General features: G+C 45.8%; 1 protein-coding gene across 2 annotated transcripts in view; it reads right to left on the bottom strand.

The window, feature by feature from the left end:
* Me3 (malic enzyme 3) overlaps window positions 1–24,307 on the bottom strand; it is a 154,517-nt gene that overhangs the window by 38,596 nt on the left and 91,614 nt on the right. For both annotated transcript variants that reach the window (XM_057756483.1, XM_057756484.1), the window contains 2 exons: window positions 11,903–11,978; window positions 4,385–4,546 (listed from right to left, as the gene is read on the bottom strand). In XM_057756483.1, coding sequence (XP_057612466.1) covers window positions 4,385–4,546; window positions 11,903–11,978 — 238 coding nt within the window. The remainder of the gene's footprint in view (window positions 1–4,384; window positions 4,547–11,902; window positions 11,979–24,307) is intronic.

Raw genomic sequence — 24,307 nt, 5'->3', positions numbered from 1 at the left:
GGAACGAATCTTTAGAGAAGACATTTATGCTCTGGATCTCTTTTCTTACGTGGAGTGAAGGGGTTGGTATGAGATGCTGCCTCTGGTTCTTTCTACCTTGGACAATATGGCCATCTTGTACTTGGTTTCCTCCACACGCAGCCACGACTCCTCACCCCGAAGCCCTTGGGACCGAACCCTGGGATAACCCTCTCTACGGAATCCCCGCTCCATGCGTTTATTTTTCCAAATGTCCTTGGTGTTGGCAGGTAAAAGTGACTCAGTTTCAGGAATGTAGAAAGCAGATGTTTCCTTTCAAAAGGAAGCTTAGAAGGGTGTTCTGACACTCATTCAATTGCTGTCACCTCAGGAGGTTTCTGTTTTGTTTTACAGAGACACACACAGTGATGGCTTTGCTATTTGGACACAAAAACATCCCACTACAGTGTCCTCCCTGTACTACTGTAGGCAGTGGAAGCGATAAGGCCCAGCTTTCCTCCCCTACAGTCCAGAATTGCTCTCAGTGAAAGACACACCCCAAGAGTCTTGGGGAAAATTCCTTGCAAAGAGATGCATTAAAAACATTTATTATTTTATTTTATTTATTTATTTTTAGAATTTTAGACATCAGTATTGTATTGACATCATTTCAACCCCATAATCTCCCACCTCCAACACCTCCCAGTCTGCAACTTCCTCTGAACGCTCAACTTTATGAGCTCTTCTTTAATTTTGTGTGTGTGTGTGTACATTATATATATGCATGTGTGTGTTTTCCCCAGTGTTCATTCAGTGTTGTGCTCATATGCATATGCACTTAGGACTGACCACTTAGAATTGGACAACCTATCAGAGGGATTGTCCCTAGAGAAAACTGATTCTCACTTTCCTAGAGGCCTTTAATTGCCTGTAGCTCTTCACCTTTCAGGGGGCCCCGTGACACTTCCCCAGTCCATACTGGCATCTTACCTGGTGTTGTCCTTGTGCAAGACTTAGAAACAGATGCATTTTGAACAAAGAGTTGCACTATGGGACATGACATAGCAAACCAATTTGAAGAGGGCTAAACACCGTCTTTGTAACACTGGTTCACTTGGCAACTTTGAATTCTCATGCTTGGAATCCAGCACTCAGGGGAGAAGCAGACACTCTGAGTGATGATGTAATACATGATCCATTATTTGGAGTGTTGAAACCCTGACAGCTAGACAGCTCCACCCAGGCCTGGTTCATTTATCTCCCTCAAGCCTACCAGAGTGCCCGACACCTACTAAACACCCAGTAAACTTTGATTAAAGGAGTAAAAAGAGAGTGTTCACAAAATAACCTTGACTAAAAAAAATGAGAACGAAATACAGGTGTATTATGATTGCAGCTAAGTAACAAATGTGCATGTGTCGTGGATAAATACTGAAAGGGGCACAAACAGGGAACTATGGGAGAAATGCAATTTCTTTTAAGAATTTGAGCTGGACGGTGGTGGCGCATGCCTTTAACCCCAGCACTAGGGAGTCAGAGGCAGGTCACTGTGAGTGTGAGGCCAGCCTGATTTATAAAGTGAGTTCCAGGATAGCCAGGACGGTCTCACAGAGAAACCCTGTCTTGAGAAACCAAAACAACAAATAAACAAACAAAAAAGAAAAAATAATTTGAATAATATTCTGAAGATCCATAGTAATCTTATGGATCAAGAGATAAGGTTGGCTTATAAAAACACCAGAATCCCAGCAGGAGTGGGATATGGCAGAGGATCTTGGCTCTGATTAGAATCTCTTTGAGCCAATTAAAGTTTCTGGACCTCAGTTTTCTGCAGTGGGAAGAGAAGGCAGTGACAGAGGCTTTCACTCCGTGCTCCTATGAGGCTCAAACTGGGTGTAAAGTCCTGGTGTATGACTGCCACTTGTTTTTGGAGATCTGTTCTGATGGATTTGTGACGAATCAGGGCCGTGCTGAGCAGCTGCAAGGCTTGTGTTATCACCCAGCCCTATCTCGTAGGCCAGTCAGGAGACACAGCAAGGGGAAGTGGTTTTAGAGATGGCAGGACTGCTCTGTAGGGGTCAGGTCTAAAGAGGTGAACTGACTCACCTGGCCTGTTCATGGCATGGGGCCAGGGCCCCTGCTTCTTAATCCACTTCTCTTGTCCTCTACTGCCTACCCCCTGACCCCATGAGGTTTCTGGCTCTCGAGGAAGGTCTCCTTCTGGATCCCTCAGTTCAGGGAGGAGAGTCCATCTCAGGGTGGAGCCTGAGGAAGCTGTATTCCTTGCTAGGAATTAGAAATCTCATTCTTGTTTAGAAACTCCAGACCATGCTGTCTAAAGACGAGGAAATCAGTTTTCCTTGAACTGAATCATTGTGGATTGCAAATGTGGATCACGAATCCGCACCATAGGGCTGTGGAGATGGCTCGGTGATTAAAGCGCTTGATTTGCACGAGGACCCAAGTTCCGCCCCCAGCACCCACGTGAAAAAAGGCTGGGCGTGGCAGTGCACACCCATAATCCCAGCGCAGGAGATGCACACTGGCAAGATCCCCACAGCTCACTCTCCAGCCAAGCCATGTGGACCATTAAATCCCAGATCCCAGTGTGAGACTCTGCCTCAAACAGCACAGTGCTGGAGGAGGAAAGGCACCGGAGGTTCTTCTCTAGCTAACACATACTGTCCCTCCAATAAGTACGCGTACCCATCCCATTAATCTAGACGAACACCCACCTCCAATGTGCACCAGTATTTCTGCCTCTAGGAATTTGTCCTAAAGAAACATCAGAGACGAGAACATGACTGATCTGCAGAGTGGGGACCGGAGCACAGCTGACCTCTGCAAGAACTTCGGGAACACCTAAATGTGCAGCTGTGTGGGTTTTCCTGCGCGAACTGGGGTACAGCGGCAGAGTGGAGTAATGGTTGTTAACCCCAGAGGGAACTCTTGACGTATGCAAACTATAAAGAGCAGGCTTCAGAGTGGTAAGGCAATGCAACTCCAAGTTTGGTTTTTGTAAGTGTTTGGAGAGAAAAGAGACTGGAAGGAAAAACATTAAAATTATATTGTTGCATATATGCAATATGTATATGTGATACATATATGCAATATATAATTTTATTTAATGTATAAATACATATAGTTTTATTGTATAAATATATATGGTTGCTTGGTATAAACTCAAACGTCTGGCTGGGAGAAGGGAACTTGGTTTGGAACAAAACTTGAGGTCTGTCCTTAACTGAGCAGCTATGAGGTTTGCGCCACCACCGGGGCCCCCGTCTCACAGGCCAGTCAGGAGACACAGTAAGAGGAGGAAATTTTAGGAATGGCAGGACTGCTCTGTAGGTGATCAGGTCTAAAGAGGTGTATATATAAACACACTTTTCATGAACATATTAAAAACACCAAAATGCTATATATATAAAAAATGTACCGATAATGTGACTAATAGTTTACTTTTAATCCATCTCTGAATTTTGATTTTTAAAAGAACACACACTGATCTTAAATTCAAAAGTAAATGCTAGTTAGAAGGAATTCCTTTGACGTATATTATGTATATTATCTATGAAAATATCATAATGAGACTCATTTTTACTATAATTCATATATTCCATAAAATTATAATTTTCAAAACGTGACAGTTGGATAGAGATATATTTGCTTCATTTGTGAAAATAACTGAAAGTTTGAATTAAGCAAACAATTTGGAAATGAAGAAAAAAAAGATAGTGTTTTTGTTTTATTTTGTTTAGTTTTGAAACTCACTCTATACACCAGGCTGGGTTCGAATTTGGATTAAAGGCATGAGCCATCACTATCTGTGGAAGCTGCTTTTTTTTTTTTTCTGCCAGTCATAGAGCCGAGAATTACAGCCAGAGACAATGTGCCAGCGTGGTCCCAGGAGCAGACAAACTCTTGGCTGGGAGTTAAGCTCCTTGACAAAGTCCCTGAATCCTACAGAAGGATTGACCTGCATCTTAGCTCAGTTTCTCTCACTTGATCTTCAGGATGCTCGTCTGCTTGTCCCCAACATTTCAGCCTGGAGCCTTCTTTTTGAATTTTAGTTCAAACACTGACGCAAATCGCCTTGAAAATGCAGAACACAGACTAGTCTCGCCATTGGCTGCTCTCTCAGAGAGGAGCCCCAAGGAGGATTGCAAACTTGGTGGGCTCATGAAGCAATGGAAGAAGGAAGTCCAGGGCATTGTGGGCTTAGAGGAGGAAGATGCAGAAGCAAGAGGACTCAGAAGCAAAGAGGGTTGGGAGAGGAGAATCCCCTACTTCACAACTATGTGGGAATGGGGTTGAGAGCATCCTGGGAAAGAAACATCCCATGTGGATATAATTATTCCACAAAAGCGCCCCCCACCTCATCTTCCCTCGAGCTCAAGCACTCCTGGCTCGGACAGACTGTTACCTCATTGTTGGTGCCAACATCGAGCAGGACGGGAAGGCACTGCTGTGGATTGACTCCTCCGCATGCGGTGTACAGGGCCAGCTTGCCCACAGGGATGCCCATGCCGTAGCAGCCCAGGTCTCCCAAGCCCAGTATGCGCTCTCCATCGGTCACCACCACAGCCTGCAAAACACAGCAGGGCACCCTCAGTCAGGAGCACCACCCCCATGACAAAGTGCTCTTTTCAAAGTCCTAGCAGCCAGGCCTGCCAGCTGGACACCCGCTGCCTTTGCTGGGAAGAAAGCAGCCTGTCTGGGACAAGGCCAGAGGGATCCATCAACTGCAGGTGGCTGGTCCTTTCTGGCAAGGGGGCGAGAGAGCTGGCTGAGGCCACGCAACAGAAAGACAGCGTTCCCTGCATTCTGAAGATGGGGTTGGGAGCCGCAGAAACAGTGGAGAGAAATCACATCTAGTCTCTCCTTTTCTCTCTCTCAGAGAAACTGGACAGCCTCAGCCTGAATCCTGGGCCTGAGACGGTAAGGGAGGGGTATGAGAAAGTTCAGGCCGCCGCTATAGCTGCAGCATTTTGAGGCCAATGTGCAATGAACAGAGCTTGTAACATTTCTTAGAATCACAAAACACAGAATCAAGCAGATTCTTTGGTTGTCTGAGGATAACTTGTTGGCAAGGAATCACCTAGGGCCAACTGTGTACTAGATACAGTACTGGTATCAATCTTACCTTCATCAGATGTTGACAGAGCTCATAGTGATGACAACATGATTATATGATTATGATGGATGCTCATATAGTCATTCACTTAATCAATACACACAAAGCACCTGTTTGCTAGGAAGACATATCCTGGGGAGGGAGCTTTAGTTTGATTACCTATAAAATTAAATATGTGTGAAGCCAAATGAGACAGGGAACATATTTATTAGCTGTTACAGCTTTGGGACAGAGGCCTGAATGCAACAGGATAATGCAGGGGGCAGAGAGATGGAGATCTTCCCGTAGGGTGACTCACTCTTAAAAGTTCTGCAGATGAGAGGATACACACACCAGGCGTCAGACAAGAGGCAATTGTGAGGGTACAGGTAGAATCAAAGACCTTTAATGGGTATTGTGGAATATTACTTTACCTAGGCAAAAAAGTGTTACATTCTTTTATGCCAAGGAATATTACTGCAACTGTGTATAGGTGTGTTTTACTTGTTTACAGTGCATTTGTTTAATGATGTAAGGATGTGTGTTTAATTATGTGAAGAAGTACATTTGTTTCACCTTGCCTGTCTAAAGCACCTGATTGGTGTAATAAAAAATCGAACAGCCAGTAGCTAGGCAGGAGAGGGATAGGTGGACCCAGCAGGTGGAGACAATAAATAGGAGGAGAAATAAAGGCTAGAGAAGGAGAGGAGGAGGAGAGAACAAGGGAGAAAGAGACACTCCTAGAGTTGGAAGCCAGGCAGTTACAGTCAAACACGAGAACCAGTGAAAGATACACAGAAGGGAAAAAAGAAAAAAAAAAAAAAACCAAGGCAAAACACAGATAAAGAGAAACATTAAAATGAGAGCTAAGATAAGGCCAAGCATTCAAAACTAATCACAAGTCTCTGTGTCATGATTTGGAAGCTGGTTGGTGGCCTGAAAGCAAAATCCTGGTACAAATAGGAAAGAAAGTTAAGGTTCAGGATAGACTTGCGTAAAAGATGTTGAGAAGCAAGGAGGTGTACTTTATATGAATGACAGAATGGGGTGGGAGGGATAAGCCAATGAGCATCAGGGCAAGGGGAGCCCCCTGGGGTGACAGTGAAGCTGTTTGTACATCACTGCATCTAGCTTGTCTGCAAGAAGCTTCCCTCCTGGGCTTCTCTCTCTTCCTTTGCACTCCCAGAATATTTTTCCTTGTGCAAAGCAGCCAACAGTCTTTTCCTTGTATTATAAATATTCATGTTTCCACGTATTTCATAAAAGTTGTAAGCTTTTTAGGGGCAATATCAGGTTGTGTTATTTTTGATTCCTTAGCAGTTGGCTCTGAGGCCAGCAATGTGACATCTAGTCCATTAGCCAGGCAAACTATCGCTCCAACAGTGCGGAAAGAGCTTCTCGGCTGGACAGGATTCAAAGCCAGTATCGTTAAATTCGAAGAGAAGGTATTGCCTCTCATTATTCCTGATAGCAATCCAATTAATGCTGGGAACCACTTAACTAGTTCAGGGGGTTGCCAAGGGCTTAGGGAAAGTCTGGGCAGTGTCGTTGGGTTTGAAAAGCCAGCAACAATTTCTGGAATGACAGAACTCCAATTTCCTTATTTGGCTGTTGGAAAAGTCACGACACCCCTGTTCCTTAGACAAATGGAGAGGTTTGAAGGATAGTATGCTGTGTTCCTTCTTGCCTGCCTTCCTCAGACCTATGACCTTATCTGACTTGTTGGATATGGCCCTTAGCTTAACTAACCAAAGGCCGATTGGTAGACCATGAGTCCTGGTTTGCTCGTGGGTCGTTTCAGATTTATTAGTGTGATTATGGGCTGCCGGCAAGAGGTCTCAAGCTACTTTTTCTTCTTCCTTTTGCTTCACCCTTTGGTATCGTCACCCCTCCTTCCTTTCCCCCTACTTCATAGCACAAATAACCCACATTCCTTAGTTTCAAATCTTGGTTCCACTCCTCACAAAGAACCTAGTCTTTCAGATTCCTTGTCTTTAGAACAAAGACAGTAAGAAGCCCTGTGGATACCAACAGAATTCGATGCTTCGTTCTGTACATGAAGGGGCTGGAGAGGTCTGCCCAAGGTTGTTCCTTATTCAGGAATGAAAGACTTTCTTCCCTACTGCTCTTCTTAGCCACCAGCCTATCTGGAGAAATTTCTTTACCTGACCTTGCGCAGAAGCCGTACCTCTTTCTGAAGATCAGCCTACAGCCAATGACTGATCACCCCAGGAGTACACAAGACACCCTGCCTCCGTGTCCTCCCCTCCTTTTGGGGTACAGTTGTTGAACCAAGAGCCCTTCCTGACAAGTTGATTTTGGTCTCAGAGTTTCACCAAGCCCTATCTCCGACACCGACGCCGAAGGTGTTCACCACACTATTGGCCTGTGCATGGTAGGCAGGCACACGGCGCTGGCAGTCTGAACCATGCTTTAACACCTGTGTGGTGGGTGTCTCATGGTGGAAGTTGCCATTTTGGCTCCACCACACAGAGCTCTCTCTCTCCTCAGGAGTGTTGTTATTCAGTTGGGAGAGATGCTTAGGAGTCTGGGGAGCTGACAGGGAGAGAAGTTCTCAGTTGAACCTTTCTCCTGCTGGAGGCAATGGGCACTCCAGGAAGGAGACAGGATTTGGTGCTCACTCCTCTGTATGATTTACACAGGGCAACATTTTTCTCCTTGGAGAAGAAAGGCCTCAAAGCTTTGAGAGTCCTGGCCTTGAGTCAGGTTACTCATAGTTATCTTCTCCTGGATTTCAGGTTCCTGACTTTTTAGCTGGGAAACCACAGAAAGTTAATTTTTCATCTTCCAAACCAATTCAGAAGGTCTTCTGAAATGAACCCTCCTCTCTAGCCAAGCAGCCAGCAACACTAGGTTTTAAAGACTTCCTAGGCCTTGAGAAACTGCCTCTCTGAATCACCTATTGGGGGTGGCGTGGGGTGGCAGAGTTCAGACACAGATGTAGTTCAGACACCAGCATTCACCGGTGGGTGACCTTGTGAGTACCGTGCATGCTTCTCTCAGCAATACCCACTTGACCCTTGCGTCCTCCTCTCAGCAATGCCCCTCCTCCTACCCATCCTCCAGGGCCCAGCTTGGGGTTTTCAGGAGGAATTCTTTCTGAGCTGAGACCCTCAGTGCCTGTGATGACGCCCTGTGTGAGCTCTGAAGGGGTGAGGAGCAGAGAGCCCCTGTGGGATCTTCACCCTCTCTTTTTTAGGGAACAGGAAAGTCTGTAGGTCAGAACATTCTGAACTTTTGAAGGGGCATCTTGGGTGATGGGGGAGGAAGCCTTCAGAGCAAGGCTGGTGAGTGGGGCAGGGTGGAACACTGGGGTGGGTTAGGCAAAAAGTCCAGTCAGCTCCTGTTGGTTTGTTTGCACGCCATGATTCAGGCTCTATATACTGTTGGTTTGTTTACACACCATGATTCAGGCTCTATATACTGTTGGTTTGTTTGTACACCATGATTCAGGCTCTATATACTGTTGGTTTGTTTACACACCATGATTCAGGCTCTATATACTGTTGTTTGTTTGCACACCATGATTCAGGCTCTGTATACTGTTGTTTGTTTGTACACCATGATTCAGGCTCTATATACTGATAGTTTGTTTACACACCATGATTCAGGCTCTATATACTGATAGTTTGTTTGTACACCATGATTCAGGCTCTATATACTGTTGGTTTGTTTACACACCATGATTCAGGCTCTATATACTGTTAGTTTGTTTGTACACCATGATTCAGGCTCTATATACTGTTGGTTTGTTTACACACCATGATTCAGGCTCTATATACTGTTGTTTGTTTGCACACCATGATTCAGGCTCTGTATACTGTTGTTTGTTTGTACACCATGATTCAGGCTCTATATACTGATAGTTTGTTTACACACCATGATTCAGGCTCTATATACTGATAGTTTGTTTGTACACCATGATTCAGGCTCTATATACTGATAGTTTGTTTGCACACTATGATTCAGGCTCTATATTCAGAGTACTTAATTTTTCCAGAGAAGCCAAAAAATCCAAGTGCTTTTATATTTATTGTTTTAAACAAACTATGCTTTAAAAATACTGCCTACAAATTAAAAAATTTTAACAGGCGCTGAGGGCCAAACGAAGTACTTCTGGGTACAAGGCATATGACGACACATCTGTGGCCTCTGATTCCCAGAAGAAACCTCTTTTCCTGACTGCCCTTTGACCCTCCGTAGCCACAGATGCTACAATGGCTTCCAATACCTCCTGTAAAGACAATGTTCATTTGGGTGCGCTTCAGTGTCCACCAGTGTTATCATGCCTAATCCACAACAGGAATGCGAAGCTGGGAAAGCCTATCCGCACGTACAGTAGGCAAGGGGTATACTCATGATCAGAAGCCCTGTGTGTCTGCTGTTTTCTGTAGATGGTCACTGGAACCTCTCAAAAGTGAGACGGAAATAAAGGGTGGGGATTGTCTGAGGCCTTTACCTGTCCCCTTTGGAGCCTCCAGGGGAGGGAGGCTGGACAGCTGGTAGCCTGTGTACACCTCGCCCTGCAAGTTCCTCTTCCTGGCAGCAGAGGCATGGTATTCTGCCCTTGTTTCCAGGTAAGCTCATCTAACCAGAATGTGAGTTCTTTAAATTTGGTCCTGCCCATCTTTATCACAGAGCTTCTGGGAGCTTCCTTAGAGGAGACGCTTACTGAAGGGTGGTCAAATGGAACTGGGTTACACGGCCCTCACCAGACTAGATCAGCTCGCGCGTCTTACACCCTTCTTAAGAGGTCTGGATGTCTACCTGCAGCCTACTTTAGGCTCTCCTCCTCTAGAGTGTGTAAAGTCCCCATTTCTGTTCCTCTGGTCACTGTTACTGCTCCTCTGGGAGTTAGTATTCAATATTTAGAAGGGTCTTAAGATACGTTTATTGAAGACAATAGTCACTTAGCTCCTATGGTTCTATTTTGAATTTATATCCTGGGTTTTTAACCATGACAAGAAGAATTTGGAGACAAGGTGTCTTTCATTTTCATTTTGGATTTTTTTTTTTTTTCCAGAGACAGGGTTTCTCTGTGTAACAGTCCTGGCTGTCCTGGAACTCACTCTGTAGACCAGGGTGGCCTCAATCCCACTGAGATCTGCCTGCCTCTGCCTCCCAAGTGCTGGTCAGTTTGAAACTTTTGTAGAAGGACCTAATACTAATCATGAATATTGTGCCCAGCCAAGGAAACAATGAGGTTCGATCCCTGTGCCAGCCTAGAGGAAGAGGTACCTTTTCACTGCCAGTTGAAGAAGAGGAATTTCCTTTAGATGTTCCAGTTGCTCACAATTTGCCTGAACGGACTGTATGCATTATCTCTATGGCTGGCACAGTGCCTGGCACACGGAAGATGCTCAGTGCGTCTGTTGACTGAGGTTATTTGCCTGGGCGGGCACCCGCTGAGGGCGTGTTGATGCACGAGGCTTCTCTGTAGTTGAGGTGTCCAGGCATGGGGAAAAGATCGGTGTGCAGGACCTCAGCATTGTGCCTGCCCAGGTTCGCCTAAGTTAACTCTCCACTAAGTGGGCTGGCTCCCCTTAATGTCCTCAATATTTTACTAGAGTATCATCCTGGACACACCCTGGGAACATGCTTTCCTGGGACGGAGGCCAGGGCTTTCAAGGCCAAGGCCTTACACAGAACTGGAGTCCAGGCGGATAAGCATAGGGCAAAGTTACACCCAGAGGGAGACGTGAGGACAAATTATTTCCCGTGGCCAGTACTGAACTTTGGCTGTAGCTCAGACCTGGCTGCAGAGAGCTGAGGTCCTAACCCTTTTCTGTTCTTGTTCGAAATTCTCACACTGCCGAGAGAGACCTTGGTTTGGGTGGAAAACCAACAGAGGCTCTATTTGGTACCTTCTGGTGAGGAATGGGCTCAGGGAACCAGCAGGGGTGAAGAGAGAGGGACCCCGCAGAGATCCATAGCCTGCCAGGGGAGCCAGGGTAAAGCAAAGAGCTGGCCCCAGGGTTACACTGTGTTTACCTCTAGTACTTTGACTCCTGGGCTGGACATTCTCTAAGAAGCCATTAGTCTCACTTATGTTGCTTCCAGAGAAGATAATTACCTCAGATGCGCCCCTCCATGCGCAGCAGCGCACAGTTTGCAGCCATATTGTCAGCTCATCCTTTTCCCCCTTCATGTTTGGAAGAGACTGGATATTTGGGAAGCGGTGGCAGCTTGGCTTTGTCACTCTGTGCACCTCCTCTCTGCACACCTACCCAAGCCTGCTTGCTGTAAACTTTCCATGCAGCAGGTCCTTGCTGATGTCTGCATAACCCTCAACCTAAGACCCTGTTCCGAAGTCATTTCCCCGTGACGTCACCTCTGAGCTCTCGGAGATGAAAGTCCTTCTATCTCTATGATCATCTGGAGCTCCCTCTGTGCGGTTCGCTTGGCTCCGATCACGGTCCACCTGGCCGGTCTGCTGTGTTACTGTCCTGCTTTCATCAGGAGTTAGGTATCCTTTACTACAGAAGAGGGCCATGCTTGGTTTCTGTCTACAGTCACAAGGAAACTGTCTACATCCACAGTGCATTCGGCAGGAGTTCAACACATGGCAAGCATTTCTTTGGACGAATATGAACTGAGAGCAATTTTGCCTAGCTGTGCAGTTAAGGCAAATCTCTTCCGTGATGCATTTGTGGTGGCTCTAGCGGTGTGTGCTCAGGGCCTGGGAAGGGCGGGAAGTTCCTGCCTCCGGTGTCATAACGGCTCATTTCATAGGTAGAGATAACACCAATACAGATGGCAATGATTCCTCCAACACGCAGGGCAATAGCAATAAAAGCAGGATCATACCTTGATATTGTCCTCTGGCCAGGAGCTCAGCATGGTCGCCAGGTGGCCCTTGTCATGAATGGTGATGAACAGCCCGCTAGGAACAGAAACATGCACACAAAGAGAAGCCAGGCAGTCAGTGTGGAAACAAAGCAAAGCCCCTGAGCACCGGCATCAACTGCATTGTCCACTTCTGTCCCCAGTCCCACGGAAGATGGATTTTGTCTCAATGCTCTGGAGAGTCCTGGTGTCTTTCCTAACCGCTTCTCTCCATAGAATCAGGAGTGTGCGGGGTCAAGGGCATGCCCGCCTGCAGCCATCCTCTCTAGAGAATGCCTCTTCTTTTCTCTCTACATCCGGTACCAGAATCCCCTGACTCACTAGCCCCACAACTACCTTAGCTGCAATGGGTCTGCTCTCCAGGTACTTGCTCCAGAGCATAGAAGACATGGCCAGGACCAGAATCTGGACATGTGGGTTGAGATGTTCAGATATGTATGCACCAGGCCTCTGAGATGTGGCTGGGAAGGGAAGCGGGGGAGGGGTGCTTGATGAACTACTTTTCTCTGTCGGCATGGAAGTCTAACAATACCAAATTCAGACTTAGTCTTCCAGTCCAGCGGAGGGCACAGTTGCAAATGTAAGATAATAGAGCATGCTATGCTTCATAGCTTGCTACTTGACTTAGAATGTTTAATACAGACTTCAAAGGCATGGATATGAATCTTCTGTTTTAGGGCTAGAGATGAGAGAATGTGTACATTTGCGGGTTCCCTCCTCATTCTTTCTCACATTAGTAGATAACCTGTAAAATTTACACACTCAAGTCTTCATCATTTTAGAAGTGTAACAAGGTTCCTGGCTTCTGGGAGTGACATAGGATAACCCTTCTGAAGACAATTATTATAAAGTCACTCATATATAAACAATTTATATTACCGCTACGCTATGAAATATGTGTTTTTGGTTTACAGCAAGGGAGCTTGGCCAAATGTTGCTAGAAGCGGCAAGAACACCTGCCTTTGAAAGCAGGGGCTATTCTTTGCGGCTTTTTGCCTGGGCACAAGCCCATCTTCAAACAACTCAGAACAGCACAAGGCCGACTTACACATTGAGTGCCCGAGAACAGGGCTGGGATTAGGAAGAGCAGCTGGGCAGTGCAGGGTGAAATTGGAAGGGAAGAAACTTCAGGGACTCTCAAGCCTGGGTATAAAAAGCCCTATCATTGGCTGGCTGTGAGTAGCAGGGGCTCTGATACAATTGGTTGCAGCAAGAAACCCAAAGAACTGAGCAGAGACTTCAGTTCTTGCTGATTTGGGCAGACGGAGCTTGGAATTTGAATTCAGTTTAGTTAACTCTCTTAGAACAAAAGACTACTTTTAAAAGAAACAAAACATAATCCAGCATCTATAGAAGACAGGATACCAGAAATATCCATTATAATGCCTTGCTTTATCTAATTTTTATTTCGGTTTTCAAGATAAAATGTGTGTGTGTGTGTGTGCGCACATGTGCGCAAGTGATGTCCTCACACACATGCCTGTCACCCATGCATGTGAAAGTCAAAGGTTGAAATCATGAATTTTCTACCTTATTATTTTGAGACAGCCTTTGGCTGAGCTGGGTGACCAGCAAGCCCCTGAGCTAGCCTTGCCTGTTCCTCCCTAGTGCTAGGATGGCAGCTGTGCATTGCTGCCCTCAGCTTATTTTAAATGTAGATGTTGGGTATCATACTTGAGCCCTCACGTGTTCATGGGAAGTGCTGCTTCCCACTGAGCTATGTCTGCAACCCCCACAAAGAGTCCTGAATGCCATCCGTTTTCAGAACTATTCTTTCTTCTCTCTTCTATCACTAAACTAAAAACAAACAACCAAACCACAATGAAAACCCAGCTTGTCTTCAGAAGCTGCCTGCATGCCGTTCTTCCCCCTAATTCCCCACCCACAGTAGTGTTTTTTATTAGCTTTGTATTACTAAACTTTCAATAGCTTCACCATTTTGAAAGCAATGCATACTTTCCAGCTTTTATCTCCTCTGGTTTATTTTTTTTAAAAGAATTATTTGTTTTTATTTTATGTGTGTAAGTATTTTGTCTGCATGTGTGTATGTGCTCCGTGTGTGTGCAGTATGCCTGGAAGCCAGAAGAGGGTGCTGGGTTCTCTGGAGCTGGAGTTATGGGCAGTTGTGAGCTGTCTGTTGATGGTGCTGAGAACTGAACTCTAGCCTTCTGCCAAAGCGGCAAGCTGTTTCCCCAGTCCGTCCTCTGTCTCTTTGATAGAATCTGATACTTTCACGAATTCCCTGTCCCCAAATATTGGCTTTCCTGAGTCTCCTTTTTTTTTTTTTTTTTGAGTTTTCCTGTTTTTCTGACTATCCTTGTTTATTCTTTTAAACTGGCCACCCAACCATATTTGTGCTAACATTCCTCAAATATTTCCCCTCCGTCTTCCACTTTCAGTCTTCTATGTGATCTCATCAGCACCAAAAGCATTTGGACACAGACCTTCAGATATCTCCATTGGAATATCTCATTTTAGGTGCTATTGACATTTTGGGTTAGAGAATTCTTTGTGTGGGTGGGGTTGTCCTGAGCCCTGCAGGGTTTTTGGTATCATGTTTTGCCACTACCTTCTATATACCATAAACACCTCTACCCTCTGCTGTAACAACAACAGCAGCAACAACAACAACAAAACAACAACAACATAGAAATAGCAACAACAGCAACAGCAGCAACAATAATAACATCTCCAGTCGTTAGCAAGTATCCCCAGAGGGGACTAAAGTCATCACAAACTTGGAAGGAATTGTTCTAGACCTCTATTAACTGCCTGTCTGACGTATGTCAAAGGCACTCAAATTTAACATGTCTATGACCAAATTTAAGATTGAGCCTCTCACCAACTGTGACTGAAAGACAAGATAAAGCTGACTCATGCCTTTCATTCTCAAGTCTCAGTCACACTGGCTTCCTTTCCAGACCCCATGTCGCCATGTCCAGGCCACTATGCTTCTTCACTTTTCCCGCAGTTAACTCATTCTCATCATTCTGGAAATTTCCAAGTCCAGGTAGAAGGTTCTTGGTATGAGTTCACTGTCTCTTAGCCTTGCAGGCACAGCCGTGTTTACTGTGTGGCTCCTTGGCTAGCGTGCCCTCATGAGACTGTAAGCCTCACAGGGACAAACTGTCTGTTTTCCTTGTCGTTCAGCCCCTTCACCTCGGGCTTAGTTTGTGACCCGTGCTGAGCACATCAGCTCTGGACACACGGAGCTGTAAGCCAACAGGTGATGATGGTCAAGTGACGGGAAAATCGCTGGATGGTTGGCACTAAGGCGAGTTGTGTGTGTGCCCTGAAGGGAGCCTGTGGGTGGTGCTGGACAGGGCTAGTCAGTGCACAGAGGACGGTGAGTGCACCAGTGGAAAGAAATACACGGAAGAGTTGGGTGATCAGGTTCTATTTTTGAAGCGGGCAGTGTAAGCATCTAAGTTAACTTACTCATGATAGCTTCCAGGTGAAGAACACCAGACTAGGCCACCCCCAGGACACGCCTCTTCCACTTAGACACTGTTTTGAGCTGTTTCACTGTGAGCTGAGGTTTTCAGGAAAATGAAAAGCCACACCTGTGTTCTACAAGCTGATTAAAACTGTGATTATGGAGGGTTGGAATGTGGCCAGATTATCTTCCACTATCTTTAGTTCTCTGTGTCTGACCTAACATCCTCTGATATTTTTTTAGGCAAATACTTTGGGGTGTATTAACAGATCTCTTATCCCACTGAAAGCTAAGAATGCTGTCAGATAACATCGGAAGCCTGTATCAGATGAAGAATATTTTTTCTGTGCTGTACCCTGCCCACCTGATCACAACGAAAATTCCTGATAACCCTTGCTCACCTCACCTGTGGACATCACGTCATCTCTTTCATTTAGGACCCTCCCCCCCTTTCTTTTGTTTTATCGAAAACCATATTTGAGCTTGAAGTCCTAACCACTCCTTAGGCTATACTTGTTAAATTCCATTTTTCGCTTGCTAATCTGTCTTTTGCGAAAGGGCTTATTCCAGCTGAGAGCTATGAAGGGCAGGCAGGCCTCTCCCTGTAGGCGAGTGCTTCTCTCCTGCACCAACAAGGAGGGCGATGCCTTCGCACTAGGATAACCAGGTGCCAGCCCCAGATTTTTTGATGTCTCACTTAGGGAACTTATCTCACCCACAGCAATGACTGTGACACATTCTGGCTTCTCGGTTCTACTTTGGAAAGGTCTGAAGCCCAGTAGGATTCTTAGTGGGGGTAGGGTGGAGGAGCACGCATGTGAATGGGGACCAGTCCTGCTCTGGTGTAGAGCTAAGCGGAGCCAGTGTGCAGCTAATTGCAAACACAGGCAAAGTGTGATTAGTAAAATTATATGGTGCGTTAAAATCAGCCCTCTTTATTGATAATAAGAGGGAGAAGTTTTACATTTAAACTTCTGACCTGATGAAATGTTGATGGCTCATTCATTCTCTTTCTCTTAAAGTGTATTTATTGGGGCTGCAGAGATCAGACTATAAAATTTCCCCCTTCTGAAATGTATTAAGTGTTTTTAAAATGTTCATATAAACTATAGCAAAGGACTGCTCCGGTTGTGGGTTTCGAGGCTTTTTTTCTTTCTGTGATTCTTGTTGGCAAGGGAGTGTGCTAATCAACAGAAGGATTCCCGAGGGTTTGTAGGCAGAGAGTGAAATCCTGAGTGAATGTGTCTTGTTGACATGGGCATGGCCATGCTGAGGACCCCAGCGTGCGTGGGATCCTGGGACTGGGCAAAGCCTTCCCGAGGAAAACTCAGAGGAAGCGCAAAGCATCCTGGGGTCTGAGTGAGTGCTGAGGGGGGTGCAGGAAAGTTCCCGAAGCTTGCTTTCTCTGCGGACTACAGCCTGAAGACTGCCTCTTAGAGAGACTGCTCATGCAGGGGGGCCTGAAGCTGCCTCTCTGTTCATGTGTATAACAAACGGGGCCTGCAGCTTTGCCCTCCAAGTTTCCTGTGTTCTCAGAAAGAATCTCCTGTAAAATGTTCTTGGTAAACTATTTTCAGTTCTAGCGACTTCGCACTTAGGGGAAATAAACGTTTCCAACGGTAATGGGTGATGGGATGGTTCCTCCCATTTCCATAAGATGTTATTAGCCTAGGAATGCATTCCTCCTCAGTGACCTCAGAGAGAGTATCTCGGTACCTCGGGAAGCTCCCTTTTCAGTCCTGCTCGGCTCCATCTGGAAAATGCAATAACATAGAAGTCACTGCAGCTGGTTGGAGGATTTAAAACATGGCACTGCCTAAGGAGGCTGCCTGTGGCTTAATAGGCATAAGAGAGGGCTTCTGGAGGGAGGGTAGCACAGACGAGGGATTAATGTGCCTGCTTTGCAGCCACAGCACCTGGGCACACTTGTGCACACGTTACTTTTCTGTTCCTAGGTCATCTGGTCTTCACATGCAAAATGGAAGGAGTGGCCCCCACCTGCTGTCTATCTTGGCTATAATGGTTAAATAAGACAGACCATCTTTAAATAGTGTGTAACAGTGTCTCCTATGCACTGGTATACAGTGTCTGGTATAACTCATCAAATAGTAGCTCTTCCTGTTGCTTGCCATGTAGGCTCATGGGTCAGCTTGTCTGGCCTCAGACGCTGGCACAACATTCTGGGGGCATAAGACTCATACCAAATGCCTGGCAAAGGCTAGAATCTGATTATGAACGTGCCTTTTAACTAAAATGACAGCCCATCTGTCCCAAGCCATGATTGGCAGTTGCAGGGCCTTTTCTGATGTCAGAGGAAGGTTGTTAGAAATAAAGTACGGAGGGCAGGAAATCTCTCATGTAGGGGTCATTGCCCGGTGGGGGCATGTGGTGGTTTGAAAGAAAATGGTCCCCAAAGGGAGTGGCACTATTAGGAGGTGTGGCTTTGTTGGAGTAGGTGTGTCACTGTTGAGTGTAGTCAAGCTCCATTCACAACCAGTGAGAAGACCCCTTCCTGTTGCCTACAGGTCAAGATGTAGGACTCTCAGTTCCTTTTCCACCACCATGTCTGCCTGCATGCCACTGTGCTGATAATGGACTAAATCTTTGAAAATATAAGCCATCCCAATTAAATGATTTTCCTTTATAAAGGTGGCTGTGGCCATGGTGTCTCCTCACAGCAATAGGAACCCAACTAAGACAAAAGTTGATACTGGAGACGGGGTTATTGCTGTGATAGGCCTGGCCATGTGTTTGTTTGGAGGAATAAGGACTTTGGTGCTTTGGGTTGGGAAAGCAGTTGAACGCTTTAAATGCTGCCTAGTGGGCATCTTAGTAAGAACATTGCCGACAGTGGTGCCGAGTGTGATTGGAGCTGTGGGGGCCTGGTTCAGGAGGTTTCAGAGGAGAGTAATATTAGAAACCAGTCTTATGATGTTTTGGTGAAGAATGTGGCTGCTTTTTGCCCTTGTCTGACAAGTCAAGAGTTCTGAATTCATTCCTTTGGCAGATGAAATCTCTAGACGGCCTAATATAGACTCTGTTTTGTGGTTATTAGTGGTTACGCTGAGGTTCCTAGAAACAGAACTCAGACCCTTCTAGCTGATGTGTGATCCCTAGGATCTACTGCATCAGCTAGGGTGAGGCGGAACAGGGCTCTTCTCACATGGAGCTTTGGAGTAAGGGTGCAGAGAGAGGAAGGAATGAACGCATGTTCAACGAATGTGCACTGAGCACCCAAGCTGCTCCTCCACCTACTTCATCAGTGGGATCTGAAAGGCATTCTTGTTAGTGGACACTCATCTTGTCACAAAGCCAAAAGTCTTATTTCTACCCACGTGTGGAAGTAATTGTTCCTGTTCCCCCAATGCAGTCTCTGCTATCTCTTCCATGCACAAGGATTTGCAGATAGGAAGAACAGCCTTGTGGTGACTGTGGTTGATCAATAAAAGAGAAGCGGATATAACACAACCTGCCTAAGGGCCAGTGTGTGATTTACCCTCGTTATCTCTCTTTGCCACAGCAACCCATATAATTCTAGATAAAGCTACTTCCTGAACCTGGGACCTGGAGTGAGGGAGACAGAGCACAGCCTTAGGTTGTTATTGGAGTGTGTGTGTGTGTGTGTGTCTACACAAGCATAAGATGAAGTACAGAATGATGATGTGGGATTCCCCTCTGTATGCTATGAAGACCATTGCTTAATAAAGAATCTGCTATGGGCCTATTGCAGTGCAAAATAGGGCAAGGCAGGAATTACAAGCAGATAGAGGAGGAGAGAGTAGGCGGAGTCAGAGATGCCATGTAGCCACCACAGGAGACAGATGCTGGACACTGGAAGGAACCTTACTGGTAGGCCACAACCACATGGTGATACACAGATTAATAGAAATGGGTTAATTTAAGATGTAAGAGCTAGCTAGGAATACACTAGAATTATTGGCCAAGCAGTGTTTTAATTAATACAGTTTCTGTGTGTTATTTCTCATCTGGGTGACCAGGAAATGAATGAGCACCCTCCAGCTACAGAATAAAGCCTATTTTAAAGATTTGTTTGTTTTATATGTGTGTGCATGTGTCTGTGTGATTGCATGTGTACACGTACGTGCCCACAGAGTCCAGAATAGGGCATAAAGTCCCTTAGAGCTGGACTTACATGCATTTATGTACCATATGATGTGGATGTTGGGATTTGACCATGGGTCCTCAAGACTGAGTAGCAAGTGATCTTAACTATAGAGCCATCTCTTCAGTCCCATTGAGATTTTAGAATTGTTTGTTGGAAAGCATGACATGACCATGGTCCACTCTGATCAGCAACCTTCTCCCAGGGATGTCTCACACACAAAACATGGACACTCTGGTGAAAGCAGAAGAGAGAGGCCGACCCTTTTGAGGGGGTTCTCAGTTTTTTTCCCTCAGCTAGAACTCTGACGATGACAGCCATGAAAGAAGATTCCATTACTGAAAATAAGCTATGGAGTATATGATGGCTAGGAAATTATATATTTAAAATTACATCTTATTTGATGAGACCATTTGCTATTTAGGGAGGGTTGGGCTGCATCTGTCTTATTCATAACTATAGAATTGTGGCCTGGCATAGTGCCATGCACACAACAGGTACTCTCTAGGCAGCACATGCAATGGGGACAAGGAGAGTGCATGATGAGTATGTACGATATGGTACTGAAATGACATTAATCCGGGCCTGTGCACAATGAGTGCATGATGAATGTACACAATGTAGTACCGAAATGACATTAATCTGGGCCTGTGCACAATGAGTGCATGATGAGTGTGCACAATGTAGTACTGGAATGACATTAATCTGGGCCTGTGCACAATGAGTGCATGATGAGTGTGCACGATATGGTACCGAAATGACATAAATCCGGGCCTGGAATTTCACATTTACAAACTGAGTGTGTACCATCTCAGGATGTTTACGTGAAGGCCTCCACCAAGCAACGTGGATTGTGTGACCCCCTACTTAGATGTTAAAATCTTAACCCCACACATCCGTGGCCTTATTTAGAGATAATGTCTTCATGGAACAGTCAGTTAAGATGATGTCATTAGGGTGGGACTTCTTTTTAGAAGAGTGCTGGCCTCAGAAGAAGGGAAGACGGTGCCATATAAAGAAGATTGATGGTGACAGATGGAGGCTGAGGAGACCAGACTGCCACGTCTATGAGACAAGGATGGCAAAGGTTTACCAATAAACAATAGCGGCCTGGGAGGGCAGAGGGGGATGGTTTCCTTCAGTAGTCAGAAAATACGTGACCCTGCCTTCAGAACTGTTTCAGAATGACAAATTCATTCCTCTTGTTCCAAACCACCCAGCTCGTGCTAACTTTTTCCAGCAGCATTAGGAGTTGAAGAAGCCAGCTCTCCAATTCTTGTGTGGTAGCCCTGAGGAGCTGGTCAGCACAATTCCTTCTCTATATGTTTCCCAATTCTAAACTAACCTTTCTCATTCTTATTTTTATTTTTTATTACGTGAGTTCTTCGGTCATTTCATACAAGTTTGTAACGCAGTCTGGTTACACCCCGCCTCTACCCTCTCCTACTGTCACCCAGCTTTTGTCAAGATGCACCTCTCCAATCTTTCTCAGATTACTCCACCTGTATGATCATCAGGTGACTCTCCACGGGAGCCTGACGGGGGTCACCAGCGGGCTCACCATTGAAGGCAGTCACTCCCCTTTTCCTGACTACCAATAGGAAATAGTTCAGCCTCAATAGGCAGGGCAAGCAGTCTCTCTTCTCTCTCCGTGTCTGGCTGTTCTTGTGCAACCATGGCAGCTGTCTAGAGTTCATGGTGGCAGTGGCTCTGTGTTGCCCATACGATGGCACATCACACCTCTTTCCCCCATCCTCTGGCTCTAGGAGCACAGTGTTCTCGGAGCCCCGGAGGGGTGATTTAAGTACCTCGTTTAGGGCTGAACAGCCAATTAGCACTTAGGCTCAGCATCTGGTAAAGTCCTAGGTCTCTGCCTTCATTGAAGTTCACAAAATAGAGGAGAGGCTTCCTTGATTAAGGTCAGGAGCAATGGTTGGTGTTAGAGGCCAAGTTGGCTGGAAGTCTTGACGAAATGTCCTGGAGTGGTGTGGGCAGGACTAAAGTGGTTTTGTGTAACCCAGGCTAGCCTCAAACTTGTTAGGCAGCTGTGGATGACCTTGGCTCCTGACCTCCTATCACACTACCCTCTGTGTGTTGGGATTATAGACGTATACCCCAAGGCCCAGTTCATGTGATGCCGGAGGACAAACTCAGGGCTTCATAGAGAACAGTTGACTACTGAGCTACATCAAGTTCAGTGTCTGTTAGAGTTTTCCTAAATTCAGGGGTGGTGTGGGAGGTCCTTCTGTCTCTATGTGTTACTTTTATTGGTTAAAGAATAAAGAAACTGTCTTGGCCTGGGATAGGGCAAAAGGACAGAGCTATGGGGGGGGGGGAATAAAGTGAATGCTGGGAAAAAAGGAGGCAGGGTCAGAGAGCCGCCAAAGTCAGACATGCCGAAACTTTGCTGGTAAGCCACTGTCATGTGGCAATACACAGATTAATGGAGATGGGTTAAATTAATATGTAAGAGTTAGCCAATAAGAAGCGAGAGCTAATGGGCTAAGAAGTGATTTAAGTAATATGGTTCTGTGTGATTATTTCGGGGCTGTGTGATTGAGCAGCCAAGGACCAACAAGCGGCCCTCCCACTACACAGGGGCAGCCTCCCCCATCCAATAGAGGCCTGTGAATGACATCACCGTCTCCAGTCTCCATCAGGAGGCAGAAAATTTTTCTTGACTTTGAGAATTCAATGGCACCGGAGAGAAAGCAAAACAAAGATAATGTTCACTCTTGAGAATGTTATTGTTTTTTTGAGAAAAAGTTTCTTAACCCTTATCTTGAGGGTCTGTTAGGGAATGACCCTTCGACAGATCTTCAAATAGAACTGGAAATAAATGGACAACCCAGAACAACAAAACCCATTGAAATCCACAACATTTGTTTAGACTTCTTGGCACCAAGTCCAACATAAAAGGAAGACTTAATTAAAACAGGGTCAATTGCATTGGGGGAACCTCTGCAGCACACGCAGGAGGAGAGGCCTGCCCTTTCAATTCCATAACAAAGACTCGCTGTTGACAGAGAACCACCATTCTCCACAGTTTTGGCTGGAAGGCAACCCGTTCTTTGAAAAAGCCACAAGAAGCTATTTTAAAAGCCCACCAGCACTTTCCCTAAAATCAGCGGCGCTCAAGAGAAACAGTCTAAGTGTAGGAAGTAGACTGAGCCATCCTCTAGGCTCTGCAGGCCCCAGACCTAGAGAGTATGAAGTGAAGCCAATGCCCATGGTCTGTGGATGCATGACGGACATGCCCACAGACAGGGTAGGTAGGTGTCAGTGGTGCGTCACGGTGGCTTTATTTTCTGAGGAACAGTTTGATTATTTAAGCACAACGAAGCACCACAGCTTAGTTCCTGTATCCTGGACAACCCATCCTGTTTGGACTCCACTTCCTTCTGAGGTAGGCTGTTACAAAGAGAGTGGATGGGTCTGCGTTCTTCACCACCCACTGAAGGTCCCCTTTCTTCTGACCTTCTTAGACGACAGTGAACTTCGAGTGGGCTTGTCTTTGGAGAGAGGCTTACAGTTGTGGCAGTGATTTTTATCTAGGTGATACCATCAACTGGGCGTTGGGGCGGAGAGGGATCTCTTGAACTCACACCTGTAAGGTGAATCATCACCTTCAGCACACATAGCTTCATGTATTATGCTTTGTGGTAGACATGGTGCTGGGCACACGGGACACAAAGACAAATGTAATCGGCTCTGGTCCAGAGGCCATTCTGACTTAGGATCAGAAAACGAACAAACAAACGAAAAGCCCAAACCAGCACAATAGAGTATGTAACAACACCATTATTGGAGGTTTAAAGATAAGCATTAATAGCACAGCTATACCTCAGCGTGAAAGAGCAGAGCTGACTCAGGAAGCCCACTGGCCATCTCCTCTCTCCTGGCTATTGTAGTATGGGTTTCCCTAGGTAGATTGAGCACTACAAAAGAAGGCACCATGCCCTCCCCTCCTAGTGACTCCCATGGTGTGCACTTATGCAGCTGTATAAACACAGTTCAGCTGGCAGACGCAGGCCAATTGCATTCTCTCTTTCCTTGCATGTGGGAATGAGGCAGTGAAGCCAGGGCTGGAGGAATTTCCCACTGGCTGCGGGATTATGAGATTATTAGACCTTTCCCAATCTGCTTCCCAACAAAGGCAGTAGAACAGAAAACTACTGAAACCCTATGACTCAGAGATCCCTGGAATCACGGCAATAACTTGGATTTGAAACCAGACAGAGCTGGCTTTCAACTCCAGATCCACCTGTTTGGGTCATCACTAGAATGAAGCTGGGACCATTATTACATCCATCTCCTTCAGCCCATGTGAGTGTACCCATGCGTATCAACACAATGTCATAAAAACAGCCTCTTGGTACGTTCCAAGTTGTGCTAGAAATATTTGCCAAAAAAATATAGGTCAGATCCCCCAAGGGACACTGAATTTCCTGCCTTGGTTCAAAAACAGGGCAACTGAGAATTCTGGTTTCCACGTGCCCTGACCCAATCACTGCTTGTTTTCCATTTTGTTCTGCAAAACTTGCTGATCTGCAGACCTAGCACACTACAAACACTGAACGCCAACTAGGAAAACTCAAGGATTTTTTTTTGTTTGTTTGTTTCAATTTTGATTATTATGGGGGTGCATGTGCGGAGGTCAAAGGACAACTTTCATGGAGTCTGTTCTCCTTTTTCACCTTTATGTGGGTTCTGGGGCTCAGGTGAGATTGTCAGGCATTTGCAGCCAACATCTTTACCCTCTGAGACATCGTACCAGCTCCACCCCCACATTTTTTTTAAAGGTCAT

This window comes from Chionomys nivalis, chromosome 23, assembly GCF_950005125.1.
Source record: "Chionomys nivalis chromosome 23, mChiNiv1.1, whole genome shotgun sequence".
Lineage (NCBI taxonomy): Eukaryota > Metazoa > Chordata > Mammalia > Rodentia > Cricetidae > Chionomys > Chionomys nivalis.
Note: the sequence above shows the minus strand (reverse complement) of the source record. Positions and strands in the feature narration are given on the sequence as shown.